Below are 15,605 nucleotides of genomic sequence, written 5' to 3'. Positions count from 1 at the left end.
GGTGGAAGCTCCTTTATACAGCTTTATACAGTCATTCAAAGGTATTTATTGAACACTTACTGCATGCTGAGCCCTGGATTAATTCCACACAGTAGGCAGTCGATAAATATCATTATTGCAGCTACTGTTTCTCTATGATCCCGCCCATTAGATAGCAAACTCCATGGGTGTGGGTGGGTCTTGCTGCTGTTACACTCTCCTAAGCACTATGCATTTAGCATAGTGCTTTGCACTCAATAAATACCAGTGAATAATTGCTCTTTGCCAATTTAAACATCTCTTTAATGCAGGAGGGTTGGAACAAAATGCCATTTATCAAGGTCTCAGCTTCTCAGGAGAGCCCTGAATTACTTTTTCTTAAAGCAGCTTTTTCCGCCAACAAGTTCCAGGAACAAAGCAAAAATAGAGAACAAAACAAAAAGGCCTAACCAAGAGATGTCTATACACTGGAGTCAAATTCTGCAGCTGACAGAAGATCTCGTTTTGCAACAGAGAGACCCAATTTTTGAAAAAGAAATGAGTGGTTTATTGCCTCTAAAATCAGTGAGATGAAAGCTTCCCTTCAACTTCTTTCTCCCCTCTTTATCCCATTCTCTCCTCACTTCATTTTTCCAGATGTGGCATTCATTTTTTTTTTTTCCTTTTGGTTCTTTTGCTGACAGTTAACCTCCTCTCTTCTTGCTGAAATCACCGGAAACATCAGTTGGTTTAAGAAGGATTTGGACAATTCGTGGATGAGTGGTCCAGAAAGGTTCTTAAAAGATAAAAATCGGAGCATGAAAGAAAAAGGGCTGGAGAAGGATTAGTTCTTGAAATAGAAAAATAAGAATATGGAACACACACACTCAGTAGACAAGTGATGGAGCTGAGATTCGAACCCAGGGCCTCTGGCTCCTAGGCCTTGCTTTATCTGCTAGACCACACTGCTCCTCTGGACCTTTTCTAGCTGTGGTACGAACTTCATAAAATGAGGTTTTCAGAAGAACCTACACCTCACCTGGAGCAAAAGTTAACGTGTTCTTGGGAGGCAGAATTGCCTTTTTGTTTTGTTCTCCATTTTTGCTTTGTTCCTGGAACTTGATGGCGGAAAGAGCTGTTTTAAGAAAAAAATAATTCAGGGCTCTCCTGGGAGCCTGAGATCTCGATAAATCGTATTCCGTTCCAACCCGTCCGCATTAAAAGTGGGGGGGGGGGGGGTGAAGCAGTAGAATAGTTGTGAAAGTAAAGGAAACAAATTTATCTTTCTCTGGAATTGCTAGTAGCATAAAGAGATTATTCACAGGATTCAAATCACCATAGCTCAATAGGGATCGCCTCTGTTCACCTAACTAAAATTTTACAGACTGCTTCATTCTCTTCTGGGAGTGAAGCCCCACGGTGTTCAAGTTTTCATTTGACATTGAAGGGCAAATTAAGTAAGTTGCGTCTACAGCATAGAAAATACAGAATTTCATCAGCTGGCAGGAAAATGAAGAGATTTAACCCGGGTTCGGTTCCAAGCCAAAAAGACTTTTAAGACAAGAAATGTAAACTGACTCTGTGAGTGGAGTGTTTGAGTGGCAAAGTGCCAGCTTGTTGTTAGGAAGTCCTTTATCAGAAGAATTCCAGGTTGGTAAAGATGGCGATTTTGCTGGATATGAGTCAGAGCAGCAGCCTCAAAATATCCAGAAACTTAGACCGGGAGAATTCATTTTAAGAGATTTGATATCAGGCTGGTAAAGGGAATGGAATCCACCCAAAGAGAAAGCAGCTTCTACTTTTGGAAATAGTTTTCTCATCCGCAAAAGGGGGATTCAACGCCTGCTCTTCATCCTCCTTAGGCAAGCAAGCCCCATGTCCAACCTGATTATTTTGCATCTACCCCAGCGTTTAGTACAGTGCTCGGTACACAGTAAGCTCTTACCATTATTATTATTGGATATTTGCTTGCTTTTCTCATTTAAACCGACTCCTTTCCCAATCCCCCCGCTGTACTCAACTTAAAACTTAGTATTTTCATTGAAGTTCAAGAGCCTGGAGGAAGTTGGCCTCGTTCATACTGTGACTTCTTACCCAAAGCAGCTTATTTTTAACCTTCGGCTCGAGGTGGAGCTCTGAGAAAAGTGACCGATTAAGCACAAGAAAACACAACGATCACAGACGGCAAATATAAATACTGTACTTTCGAAGGGTCGTGATGTATTGGAAAAAAGATAGAGAGCTGTTTGTTCCCAGCAAATGAAATCTTCAGCCGGTCTCTTGGCTTTTTCCGCTTATTTTTCTTAGAGAAATTTTTACCAAAGTTCAACATGAAATTAAGTATAGGTGCAACGGCAGATTAGTTTACAGATCTTTCTGGCCCTTTCTCGTTGTTTTTTCTTTTGCCAACTCCTTGAGGAGAGGGATCGCGTCTACCAAGTTTATTGTACTTTCACAAACACTTAGAACAGTGGCCTGCACACAGTGCTCAGAAAATTCCGAATGATTCTTACTTTTCTTCACGTGGATTAGAATTTCTTTGCTGCCTTACCCTACTCTGCTCACCTCTTCGTGTTTGTCCGTGGGCTTGTCTTCCCTATTAGATTGTAAGCTCCTTGAGGATGAAGACGTTGTCTTCTACTCGTTCTGAACGTCTCCCAGGTCCCCAAGACAGTTGGGTGCACAGTAGAGGATTGTACCCGATAGACGGTATACGTGGAGTATTCTACTAAAACATTTACTAATGAGTGGTTAGAGTACTTCTCAAATCATCTAGATTCTGACTTGCTGCATCATTGAAAAATATCAAGTAAATGAACTGGTGTCTAAGTTTTCATTTGACACTGAAGGGAAAATTAAATAAGTTGCACCTGCTCTCTAATTTGCCCTAAATCTTCTCCTCTTGAGAAATATCTTCTACAGAATGAGGGCCTTAGGGGAAAAGGATTCCTCACTGTAGAAAGAAGTTTTCTTAGTGTCCGGGTTTTAACACGCTCAATGCTAACTGCCCCTGAAGCCTCCGTCAACTCTGCTTCTGGTTGAGATGAATGTAGAGTAAGGCACGGTAGTCATTTTAGCCCTTTGAGACCACTCTTGAAGAAATTACTTGGGTGAGAACATCTTTCCACATCAGCATCTAGTTTCAGGGCTCCAACCGCACTCAGAATTGGCTTGAGATTAGTCGCAGCCCAGGTTGTTATTTTAGGAAACCAGAGGCTCGAGAATTTGCACTCTCCTTATAGGCGCCGACTCCCAAACCCTCCTTTAAGCACGGGTTCTTCAAAAGGAAGGACGACACCATGAAGGTCCACATGCTACTATGGGGTACCCTGGCCGTCTTTTGGGGAGCTACTCTGGTGGCAGGTAGGTGCCTTTAGGAAAGATAATAGCATCGAAGAGAAGCCAGTCTCTCTACAGAAGATGATATTTGTAATAATAAGAATGATTCTGGTATTTGCTCCACTCGTACTCCGTGCTAAGCCCTGGAGTAGAGATAGAGGATCATCGTATCAGACACAGTCCTTGATCTACACAGGCTCACAGTCTAAAGGGGGGAGAGAACAGATATTTAATCCTCCTTTTACAGATGAGGAAACTGATACACCAGAAAGTGAAGTGATTCGTCCCAGGTCCTGCAGATGGAAAGTGGCGGAACTGTGTTACTTTTTCGGATAGAATGCTAACTGATATTTTCAAATGTGCTTAGGGTCGAACCTTATTAATGCTTTTTTTTTTCCAGTGAACTTCATAGTAAGGCAAAACTGCATTCTGTTATTCCTTTTCATATTTAAATGGATCCAACTGTTTATATGACTATTGCAGCTGAAGAATACTCGATCAACTTCTCCCTCCAGAAAAGCTTATAGAATTCCCTCGGCCCCACGGCACATTCTGACCCTATATGTAATTTCTTTATTTATATTCATGCCCGTCTCCCCTTCTAAACTGTAAGCTCCCGGTGGGCAAGGAACAAGTCTACCAACTCTGCTTTATTACACTTTCCCAAGCACTTAGCGTGGCTTAGTGGAAAGAGCATGGGCCTGGGAGTCAGAGGACCCGGGTTCTAACCCTAGCCCCACTATGTCACCTTGGGCAAGTCACTTCATTCTCAGTGCCTTGTTTCGTCTGTAAAATGAGGATTGAATACCTGTTCTCCTCACTTCGACTGTGAGCCCCATGTGGGATAGAGACTGTGTTCCACCCGATTGACTCGGATCTAGCCCGAAGGCTAGGAGAGGGTGCTTGATACATAGGAAGGGCTTAACAAATACCGCGCTGAAGTGCCTAGGTCGGTGTTAAATCGCACATCATCACTGGTATCGACTGAGTGCTTACTGTGTGCAGGTCGTAGCACTGAGCACTTAGGAGAGTAAGACGCAACAGAATCGGTAAACCCATTCCCTGCCCACAGGGATCTTATGGTCTAGAACGGGCTGCAGGCCAGTCTGAATTGCAATCAGTGCTATCTATTGAGTGCTTACTCTATGCAGTGCACTGTGCTAAGCACTTAGGAGAGTCCAATGCAGCAGAGGTGGTAAACATGTTCCCTGCTCAAAAGGACCTTACAGTCTAACAACTGCAGAATGGAAGGGATTAGTATACTACAGTGCTCTGCACATAGTAATAAGTTACCACTGATTTACTACAGTCCTCTGCATATAATAATAATAATCCTGGTATTTGTTGAGCACTTACTATGTGCCAAGCACTGTTCTAAGCGCTGGTGTAGATACAAGGTGATCAGGGTGTCCCCTTGTGGGGTTCACATTTTTAATCCCCATTTTACAGATGCGGTAACTGAGGCCCAGAGAAGTTAAGTGGCTTGCCTACGGTCACACAGCGGACAAGTGGCGGAGCTGGGATTAGAGCCCATGACCTCTGACTCCCAAGCCCGAGCTCTTTTCACTAAGCCACGCTGCTTCTACCGCTCAATAAATACCATTAAGATGAATATTGTAAAAGGATCGGTTTTCTATACTATAATAATGGGAGAAGAGAAAGCGTGTTTGAAGCAAACAGAGGAGGAGGAAAGGGGGTACAGACTGTGAAAGAATTTCACAGGACATTCTTGTCTTTACTGGGAAACCTATTATCTTTTTGATTTCATGAAGTGCCCTTCTTCGTCTCTTACCATCTTTTACGGGAACAGAGACAGCATTACGGTGATGACAGGCACTGTGAGTGGTTTTCAGCAATTAGGAAAAAGTATTAGATGAGTGCAAGTGATAATTGCTTATAAAAGGCAATTAAAACCCATTAGTAATCATGATAGTGGTGATTCTTCTCAATTTGCAGCATTTCTGATATTTCTCAAGGATCTTTTAGTACCGGATGCTGGGCTTGTGCTGCAACGTTGCATTAAATTGCCCTCTAGTGGTTTGAAAAACTTAAGATTTCTCCCAAGTTGTTTTACTGAATGACCAGGCAGTAACATCATAAAACTAATTTGTGGTATCTGTTAAGCCCTTGCAATGTGCCAACCCTGGGCTAAATGTTAAAGTTGATTCAAAGTAATCCAATCAGAAACAGTCCCCGAGTCTCTACTGAAAGCTGACCTCCTCAGGAGGCCTTCCCGGACTCATAATAATAATAATGTTGGTATTTGTTAAGCGCTTACTATGTGCAGAGCACTGTTCTAAGCGCTGGGGTAGATACAGGGTAATCAGGTTGTCCCACGTGAGGCTCACGGTTAATCCCCATTTTACAGATGAGGTAACTGAGGCACAGAGAAGTGAAGTGACTTGCCCACAGTCACACAGCTGACAAGTGGCAGGGTCGGGATTCAAACCCATGACCTCTGACTCCCAAGCCTGGGCTCTTTCCACTGAGCCACACTGCTTCTCTGCCTTTTCCTCTGCTCCCCCGTCCTCTCCCCATTGCCCCGACTCCCCACGGCACTTGTGTATATATGTACATATTTATATTTATTTTTAGTAATGATGAGTACATATTTATAATTCTATTTGTTTTTAATTCATTCAGTAGTATTTATTGAGCGCTTACTATGTGCAGAGCACTGTACTAAGCTCTTGGAATGTATAAATCGGCAACAGATAGAGACAGTCCCTGCCCTTAATGATGCTACTGATGCCTGCTTTGATGTCTGTCTCCCCCCTTCTAGACTGTGAGCCTGTTGTGGGAGGGGATTGTTGTAGTGGAAAGAGGCCGGGTTTGGGAGTCAGAGGTCGTGGGTTCTAATTCTGGCTCCGCCACTTGTCCGCTGTTTGACCATAGGCAAGTCATCTCCCTTCTCGGGGCCTCAGTGACATCGTCTGGAAAATGGGGATGAAGACCGTGAGCCCCACATAGGACGATCTGATTACCTTGTATCTACCCCAGTGCTTAGAACAGTTCTTGGCACATAGTAAATGCTTAACAAATACCATAATAATTATTATTATTGTCTCTATAAATTGCTGAATTATATTTCCCAAGCGCTTAGTACAGTGCTGTGCACACAGTGAGCACTCAATATATAAGATTGAATTAACAAATGAGTGAATGAGAAGAAGGGAGAACTGGTATTTATTCCCCACTTTATAGAAGAGGTAACTGAGGCACAAAGAAGTGGCTTGTCTAGGCTACACCACAGGCAAGTGGCGGAGCCAGAATTAGAACCCAGGTCCCTTGAGTCCCAGCCCCACGCATCACCCATTAAGCCATGGAGAGCTGCGATCTGACAGATTTTCAGTCGGGAGGAAAGGTGTGAGTAGGGGGTCTGAGGTGGGAGAAATGACAGATGAGTTTATTCAGAAGACTTACTGAATGGAAGATGTACGGACTGAAAAATAGGTCTCTGGATTCCCAGTCCTGGGTTCTTTCCATTAGACCCGATTTTATAATTAAGTGATTTAAAAAGAAGCTTTAAGCTCAGTCATTACCTGTCAACACTGGCAGCTATCCCCGGAATAGGATTGGGTTTGCGGGGGCAGAGTGACTTAATATCACTTACAGATGAGAATAACATCTGAAGTAATGTTCATTCCTACGGTTTCGATCAAATGTCAGTATTTACTGAGTGCTTACTGTGTGCAAAGCACTGTATGAAGCCCTTGGGAGAGTACAGTACAACGGAATGAGCCCACACGTTCCCTGCCCATAACGAGCATACGGTCTAGAAGCTTTCGGAGTGAATTTATGATTTGGTGGAATGAGATGTGATAATTTATAGATGGATTATGGAATAATCAACCAGGTTTCAGACTTATTTTATTTATTGTGGTGCTTAAGTGCTTATTATGTCTCAAGCACTGTTCTAAACACTGGGGTAGATACAAGTTAATCGGGTCAGACGCAATCCCCGTCCTACACGAAGAAGCAGCGTGGCCTAGTGGAATGAGCATCGGCCTGGGAGTCGGAGGACCTGGCTTCTTATCCCAGCTCTGCCACGAACCCGCTGAATGACCTTGGGCAAATCACTTCACCTCTCTGGGCTGCCACTCCCTCATCTGCAAAATGAGGATCCAATTCCTTTTCTTCCTCCCACTTAGATTGTGAGTCCCGAGTGGGACCCGATTATCTTATATCTACCCCAGCGCTTGGTACAGTGTTTGACACATAGTGAGAAATGAACAAATACCACAATTATGGGGCTCACAGATTATGTAGGAGGGAGAACAGTTATTGAATCCCCATTTTACATTTGCGGAAACCGGGGCCCAGAGAAGTTCACTGACTTCCCCCAGGTCACACAGCAGACAGAAGGAGATTTTCCCAATTCATAAATTATTCCTGGATATTTTATGGAGATACATTAACCCTCTCTGGCTATTACGGACCTTCCCTTTTCCGGTGTGGGAAATAGAAACCTGGGGTCCTGAGAGCGTTTACCGTCAAGGGCTAGTTTATGTAGAGAAACAGGGTGGGAGAGAGGATGAGGTCTGCACAGGTGGGTGGAGGAAGAGCTGAATCTGATAGCTGGTCCAGCCTCACACATCTGGCAACACATTAGAAGCAGTGGTCACTTGTGGGGCTCCAGAGATGCTGTGGTAAACAATCTCTGATAAAGCAAGTCCCTCGCCCCTTTAAAGGTCACCTGCCACGGGGCATTTTCTCATTCATCCCGCACAAGGGTTGTGTTTAGGTTCGGGGAAAATCAGATGAAGCGTCGTCTTTTTATGATATTTGTTAAGGGCTCACTATGTGCCAAGCACTGTTCCAAGTGCTGGGGAAGACACACAGACACAATCCATGTCCCACGTGAGGCGCGTAGTCTTAATCCCCGTTTTACAGATGAGGGCACTGAGGCACAGAGAAGTGAAGTAACTTTACCAGGTCACACAGCAGACGTGGCAGAACCGGGATTCGAAAGGGGGTCCTTCTGACTCCCAGGCCCAGGGTCCAGCCACTAGGCCACGCTACCTATGTACCCTTCTGGAAAACGCGTCATTCCCGACATTCCGGCCATCGTCGGGAGCCACCGGAAGAACCAGGAAGACGGTCAAGGGGCCTGGAGTGTGGGTCGGGAGGAAGGCCCGACCACTCTGCCGGCAGGGCCCCGACCTCCGCCCCTCAGGGCGAGGAGCCAAACCAGGAACCCCGGCAACTGGCCCAGAACTTTCCCCGCTCCCTGGCCGGCCTAGACTTTTCTGGTCACATGTTGCCTGTGAAGAGCCTCGTTGTTCTGAGAAAATCGTGATATAGGAACCACTGGTTCAGTGCGAATGAATGGGTTCGAGGAGACAGATGGTTCGAAGATCCCACCACAGCTGCCATTTCTCGCTTCAGATGCCTACCTTTTATTAGACCTCCACTACGCCCCCTTGCCGCCTATCGTTCAATAAAAACGACTGAATGAACGGATGAATCACTGATTTTCCTATAAAGCTGTAAAAATACAAATTTCTGCATGGTCCAGCGTGGCCATGGTTGGGAAGTATAGAAGCATCAGTTCGGTATAGATAAGGAACTTTTCTGCTAACTTTGTTGTACCTGTACATTCCCCAGTGCTTAGCATAGTGCTCTGCACATTGTGAGCCCTCGATAAATACCGCTGACATACTGGTCACACGTGTAGTGCCCAGCACTTTCTTCCTGCAACAAATCTGGGCCGGACTCATGTGATGGGAGGAACTCACCTTAATTCTTCCTACGTATTATATCGACCAATCAGTGGTATTTACTGAGCGCTAACTATGGGCGGAGCACTGTACTAAGTCTACTTGTGGATCGTGCTATACCAGGCCAGACACGTCGTGGGAGAAGCTCACCTTAAATCCTTCCCTATTATATCAATCAGTGGTATTTAAAGAGCATTCTCTCATTCTTTCAATCGTATTTATTGAGCGCTTACTATGTGCAGAGCACTGTACTAAGTGCTTGGAATGTGCAATTAAATGCAGAGCACTGTTCTAAGCATTCGGGAGAGCACAATCCAACACTATTAGCGGACACATTCCCTGCCCATACCGAGCTTACGGTCAACGAGTGCGTGGAGATGCTTGTGTTGCGGCAGAAATGACCTATTTCTTTCTCTCCTTTCCACGTCACCTTACCTTTTCAGCTCTGGATGATGATGGAGATGATGGAGATGTCCTTGTTGATAACAAGTGCAAATGTACGAGGGTAACGTCCAAATTCGTCCCTTCCAAGGAGGACCCCAGCGTGAAAGTTCTGGAACGAAACATACGAGTCATGTAAGCGATAATCTACATTTCCCTTCTGCACTTCGGGAGGCAGTGAATGGGTTTAAACGAGGGCCTGACAATCCCAGACAGGACGAAAAGAAAATGAGCAAATCCTGTACGTCTCAGGACGCAGGTTTTAGCAGCCGGGTTTTCAGAGAAAGTAGTAGCTACAGTATATTGATTTCTGCTGCATTTTAGCACGGGAGGGGATTGTGGTTATGAGAGAGTTTCCTCATAGGTGTCTCCTGATTGGTCTGAGAGTGGGCATGATTGACAGCTAGTGGCCAGAAGTGAACTTCACCCTCCCCGGCTTCTGGCACTGTCCTGCAGAGTCCCACAGGCCTGAAATGGGATCGGGAAGGTGGGAGGATTGGAGATGTTCTACCCCAGTTAGGTAGACGATGTCAGGGTTCTTGGTGTGCTCTGAGAGGTGAGTCGAGCTCTCCCTAGTGTGTGTTTCTTGCACCCTGCTCCTCACCTACTGCCCCAGCGGGAACACAACTGGACGAGGGAGCGCAAGATGACGCCGGGCAAACAAGCAGCATCCCAATCAACGCCTCCGACCGATCTCTCGGACCCGAAATCTCTCTAGCTAGATGGAGATGTGTCCGTCACTTATGACGGAGACAACTTTACCGCCAACGGTATCTCCAGCTCAGGCCCCGTACCACCAGCCTCCCAGCAGAGTTTTAATAGAGGCTGAACTTCCTTCTCTATTAGTTGTCAGCGACGGGCCACCTTTGAATTAGTGGTCAGAAAGGGGGTCTGTCGGGGCTTTTCCATTAATTTGGTGGCCTGGTTGATTACAGTTCCGTTCCAGGGGTTACCTTCCTCCGCACACCTTCCACTCGCATTGACATTATACATTCCAAGTAGAATATCCAGTCACAAGTTATCAAGGTCACACGGGAAGTAGTCGATCCACCCTTGCCTGTGATCGCCTGCCACGTGTCAGAAAAATCATCCTGCAAGAAGCCCAAATCCTGTTCCATTACTAGGATGTGACATTTTCTGACTCTAACTGGACTTTCTCCACCCTAGTTGCAGATGCCACCTAGAGATCAATAGAGGATGATGGGGTGCTCACAGTCAATATACACCCAGGGGTAACAGATCAAGGAGTTATCAGATTACCTAAAATGTAATGAAATGAAAATAATGAAATGATTGAATGAATGCAGTAATGAAAATAAACACTGAAGGCTGAGTGTGGGTTGCTTTAGAGCTCTTCAGTGTGGGACAAGGAAGACTGTGGTTTACCGAAGCCCTGAAAAGAAGTCTCAAGTCTCCCCCCCCAAAAAAATAATAAAAAGGACCAAAAGAGACTTAGGTTACTCAGAGTTGATTAGTGTAATGGACCATCTTATGGTGGTGACTCATTAAGCTAGAGGGTGATGTGTCTTCCAGACTTCAGGATAGAGTTTCTGCTTTAATTGCTTCCTTTTCTTTGTTAGAATCCCTCTGAAGGCTCGTCAGAATATCTCCGACCCGACTTCACCTCCAAGAACCCGTTTCGTCTACGAATTGTCTAAGCTGTAAGATTTTTCTTTACCTTATGCATGTAGATGAGGAAGTTATTGCAGTGGGCTATTTACTCCGTCTTTTTGCAGCTCACAGCTTGATGCTCATTTAGGCAAGATGTGTTGACGCAGAGATGGCACAAACACTCAGATGTTCATCACAGTGTTAATTCTGTGGATATCCTCAGATGGAAAAGTCAGCCGTCCCACTGTTATTATTATTATTATTATCATTATTATTATTATTATCATCATGGTATTTGTTAAGCGCTTACTATAGGTCAAGCACTGTTCTAATCTCTGGAGTATACACAGCCTCTGTCACGGTCCTATTAGGAGGGAGAACAGGTATTTCATCCCTATTTTACATTTGAGGAAACTGAGGCACAGAGATGTTTCGTAACTTGCTCAAGGGCACACGGCAGGCACGGGCAGAGCCGGGATTAGAACCCAGTCCTTCTGATTTCCAGGCCCGTACTTTGTCCACTAGACAACATGCTGATTCTGAGAACCGCAAGTGCAAAGTTAGCTTTTAATTTAGATGAACAGTGCACCCATTTGAGGATATATATTTTTGGTTTCTACAGAATCTAGATAAGCAAATCACCCATCTCTTGGTTCCTCTGGGGCAACAGCCCCAAAGATCAAAAGGAAATAAGTTCCAACGGATGTGAATTTATGATTTTATGCCATCCTAGGTCTGTAGATGGGTCATAGGTCTCAGCTCCAAGAGCCCTTGCTAGAGATCCTAATAGAGTCTAGTTTGGGTTTTCTTTCGGAATCGGCGGATGGGAACAAACAGGTCTAATTTTTTCCTCTGGGGCATGGAAAGGGAGGGAGACAATATAACAATAAAACAAGCACATTCCCTGCACACAGCGAGCTTACAGTCTAGAGGGAGGCCAGCCTCTCCTTCATTACCTCACCTCATCAATAATATTCATACAGAATATTATTATATCTGTGTGCTACTGGACAAGATCTTAATTCATTCAATCGTATTTATTGGGTGCTTACAGTGTGCGGAGCACTGTCCTAAGCGCTTGGGAGAGTTCAATGCAACAATAAACAGTCACATTCCCTGCCCACAAATAAGGGCATTCGTTCAGAGCTTACTACCTGCTAAGCACTGTGGTACAAGCCAGATGATCAGTCAGACACAAGCCTTTGCCCAACATGGGGCTTCCAGTTGACTCTAGCTCCTAGAGGGCAGGGATCATGTTGTAGTGTACTCTCCCAAGCCCTTGGTTCAGTTCTCTGCACACAGTAAGTGCTCAATAAAATCATCACTAGTGGTATTTATTGAGTGCTTATTATGTGCAGAGCACGGTACTAAGCGCTTGGGAGAATGCAGACAGGTTCCCCCGTGGTGAGCTCACCGTCTAGAGGAGGAGACTGGCCTTGTGATAAATAACTTAACAGATAACTTAAAAATACGTACTTAAGTGCTGTGAAGTCGGGGGGATGCCCAGTGGTCGTAGATCCAGGTGCCTCTGTAACACTGACAGATGGACTTAATGGCCACATCCCCCACAAAGCTCTGACTTCCAGCAGTCCACCCCATCTTCTGGTCCACCCTTCAGAAGGCGGGAAACGGGCATTCTGCACCGACTCCTCTCAACCATTCCGCAGGCCTCGTTACCGAGGCTTCACCACCGTGGGACTCTCACCAAACCTAGGTGGCGACGGCTAAGCAGTGGTACTGAGTGTCTGTGGCAGGCAGAGCGCCGTACAGTAGAACTGGTAAACACGTTCTGTAGGAGCTGACAACCTAACGGCTACACTCAACCACCTAATGTGCGTGGCTTAGTGGATAAGGCACGGGCGTGGAAAGTCAGAAGGACCTGGGTTCTAATCCCTATCACCGCCTCCTGTCTGCTGTGTTGACCTCGGGTTAGCCGATTAACTTCTCTGGGCCTCGGTTACCTCATCTGTACAATGGGGACTAAGAGTGAGAGTCCCAGGTGGGACGGGGTCTGTAACCGACCTGATGAACTTGCATGTACCCCAGCGTTCGGCACAGTGCTTGACACATAGTAAGCCCAAAACGAATACCGTCCTCTTTATTATACCGTCCTGGAGAAGGAGCGTGGCTCAGTGGAAAGAGCCCGGGCTTTGGAGTCAGAGGTCATGAGTTCGAATCCCAGCTCTGCCACTTGTCAGCTGGGTGACTGTGGGCATGTCACTTCACTTCTCTGTGCCTCAGTTCCCTCGTCTGTAAAATGGGGATGAAGACTGTGAGCCCCACGTGGGACAACCTGATTCCCCTCTGTCTACCCCAGCGCTCTGCACATAGTAAGCGCTTAACAAATACCAACATTATTATTATTATTATTATTAATAACCTAAAGGGTACACTCGACTGGGTACACTCGACCACCTCACGGGTGTACTTTCTTTCAGGTGCCAAAAATGCGATCAAACAGAAGTGGAGCTGGACCATGAGGTTGTTACCGCCACAAGGGGTAACAGCTGTGACCGGCCCGGCGATGACTGCTACACGTATGACCGAAACAAGTGTTACATGTCCACCATTCCCTTCACCTATGGCGGGGAGACCAAAGTGGTGAACACGGTCCTGACTCCGGAGTCCTGCTATCCTGACTAATTCCCCCCGCACCGACTGAGCTGCTTTCCCTCCTGTGGTCCTCCCGAGCTGACCAACAAACTTTCACCCTATTCATACCTTGAGAGCAAAGCCACACACATCCGCTTGTAGAACTGCAGTGCCTAGTTTGTCCCCGTTGATCGGAAAGCTAAAATCCTCAAATTGCAGGCTCAGCCTTAAAAGATTTACCTTGAATCTCGAGCATTTTCACCGGGCTGTTTGGCATCTGTTCGAAGCTATTCTTTTCTCCCTTTTCCCAAGTGACAGGAAGAGTTAATACGCCCCTTCTCACAGGGCAGCAAGGGAGAGGAAGTTCAGAGTCCGGACTGATATCCTGGAAACGTTCTGGAAAAAGGATCTTGTTTTTGGCTCCTTATTGGCTCGCTCAGGGGAGTAACAGTTCTTATACGACGTCCTGTTCCGTGAACATTAGCTGCAGGCCTGTGCCTAAGCCCCGTTAGAAGAGCAGCTTCCAGAAGCACTTGATTAGCAATGCACTTATTGGTAAATCGCAAATCAGTTTAATGAATATTTGCAGGAAAAAAGTAGGCTGAAAGAAAAGAGACAACTCTATATCCTCTCTAAAGGTGGGCTTCGCTGAAAGTTGTCTATTTAAAGCATAATAAAACCAGTGGTTATTTTAGGTAAGAAACTTCATTTATAATCTAAGGTGACTTGAGTCAAGCTCCCTACTTCATTTGCTTACAAATCATTTCATTTACAATCCAAGGATATTTGAATTTAACTCCCTACTCCATTTACTCTTAAATATTCTCTCCACGAAAGCTCACAAATCATAGAAATTTGAATCCACGGTTCCTCCTCACAGCATCAGGAAGAAGAGGTGTTGGTCTTGTGTAACTCAGTGTCTAAACTGGCTGACGCAGAGCTTGCCTAAATTTTGTTAAAAAAAAATTGCTTCATGGATTCACAGAGTAGTCCTGAGAAATTCTGGTATGGCTTCATTTATGCTGCAAAAATGCATGTATGTCTACATATGAATTCCTTAACCTGAAAAATTAAATATCTGCATAAGAAACTGTCTGTGTGAAATGTAAGTCTTTAGAGAAAACACTCTCATTCTTCACATCCATCATCAGCGGCAAAGTTTAAGACAAGCCATTTTCAGCAAGCACTGGATTACAGTTAAGGAAGCAATAGGCATCACTCTGGCCCTAATTTAATTAAAACATCCCATGCTCAAGGGACCCATTTCTGAAATCATACAGGTGGGATCAGTGAGAGCCACCTACCTACATACCTGCCCTCAATCAGCACAGCACAACCATCCTGTACCTATAGAAAGGAGATTTAGGCTGGAATTTTGCAATCAAGGCAGTATTATCCTTTGCAAGAAGGGCAACATTTAAAAAAAAAACAACAACAAAAAAGAGCCCATATCTGTCTAATATTTTTAGAGTAATTTCTACGGGCCACCAACAAGGGGGATTGCCAGCAGCTCTTTGTGGGTAAATTTTTAGATCGGCTACAAACTATGAGGGCTGACTTTATTTGGACACAGAGGCCATTATTGCCAGAGGGCAATGCTATCGAAATACAGGCCAGCATTGTGGATTAAGGAGACTAAAATTTGGAAAGCCCTAAGGCACGATGACAACAAAAGAGAGAGGTAGAGATTGCAAGGAGCTAGGTTTTCATTCTGATGCATTACATAGGCCCCTATTGGGCTATCAGCTCTTTGGACTTTCAGTTCTGAGCCTTAGCACCATAGTAACTAATCTAAGGACATTTAAGGAGAATTGTAAGGGTGATCAGGAAAGGAGTCTGAAATAAGTCCAAGGTAATAATAATATTTATTAAGCCCTCACTGCACCCAGCTCTGGGGTAGATGTAATCAGATTGGGCATTGTCCATGGCCCCCAAGGGGTGCAG

General features: G+C 45.1%; 1 protein-coding gene across 1 annotated transcript; it reads left to right on the top strand.

The window, feature by feature from the left end:
• The first annotated feature begins 3,177 nt into the window (after positions 1-3,177).
• Positions 3,178-14,751, top strand: JCHAIN (joining chain of multimeric IgA and IgM). Its single transcript, XM_003430906.5, has 4 exons — positions 3,178-3,321; positions 9,461-9,593; positions 11,039-11,119; positions 13,508-14,751. The coding sequence occupies exons 1-4, from the start codon at positions 3,258-3,260 to the stop codon at positions 13,710-13,712; spliced, it is 483 nt and encodes a 160-aa protein (XP_003430954.1). The 5' UTR covers positions 3,178-3,257; the 3' UTR covers positions 13,713-14,751.
• Positions 14,752-15,605: the final 854 nt, after the last annotated feature.

This window comes from Ornithorhynchus anatinus, chromosome 10 (genome assembly GCF_004115215.2).
Source record: "Ornithorhynchus anatinus isolate Pmale09 chromosome 10, mOrnAna1.pri.v4, whole genome shotgun sequence".
Taxonomy (NCBI): domain Eukaryota; kingdom Metazoa; phylum Chordata; class Mammalia; order Monotremata; family Ornithorhynchidae; genus Ornithorhynchus; species Ornithorhynchus anatinus.
This window is presented reverse-complemented; position numbering and strand designations above follow the sequence as displayed.

Coding starts and splice junctions, on each gene's coding strand:
- JCHAIN (XM_003430906.5), top strand. CDS start 3,258: ATGAAGGTCCACATGCTACTATGGGGTACCCTGGCCGTCTTTTGGGGA. Junction 3,322..9,460: donor GGGAGCTACTCTGGTGGCAG/GTAGGTGCCTTT, acceptor TTACCTTTTCAG/CTCTGGATGATGATGGAGAT. Junction 9,594..11,038: donor GAACGAAACATACGAGTCAT/GTAAGCGATAAT, acceptor TTTCTTTGTTAG/AATCCCTCTGAAGGCTCGTC.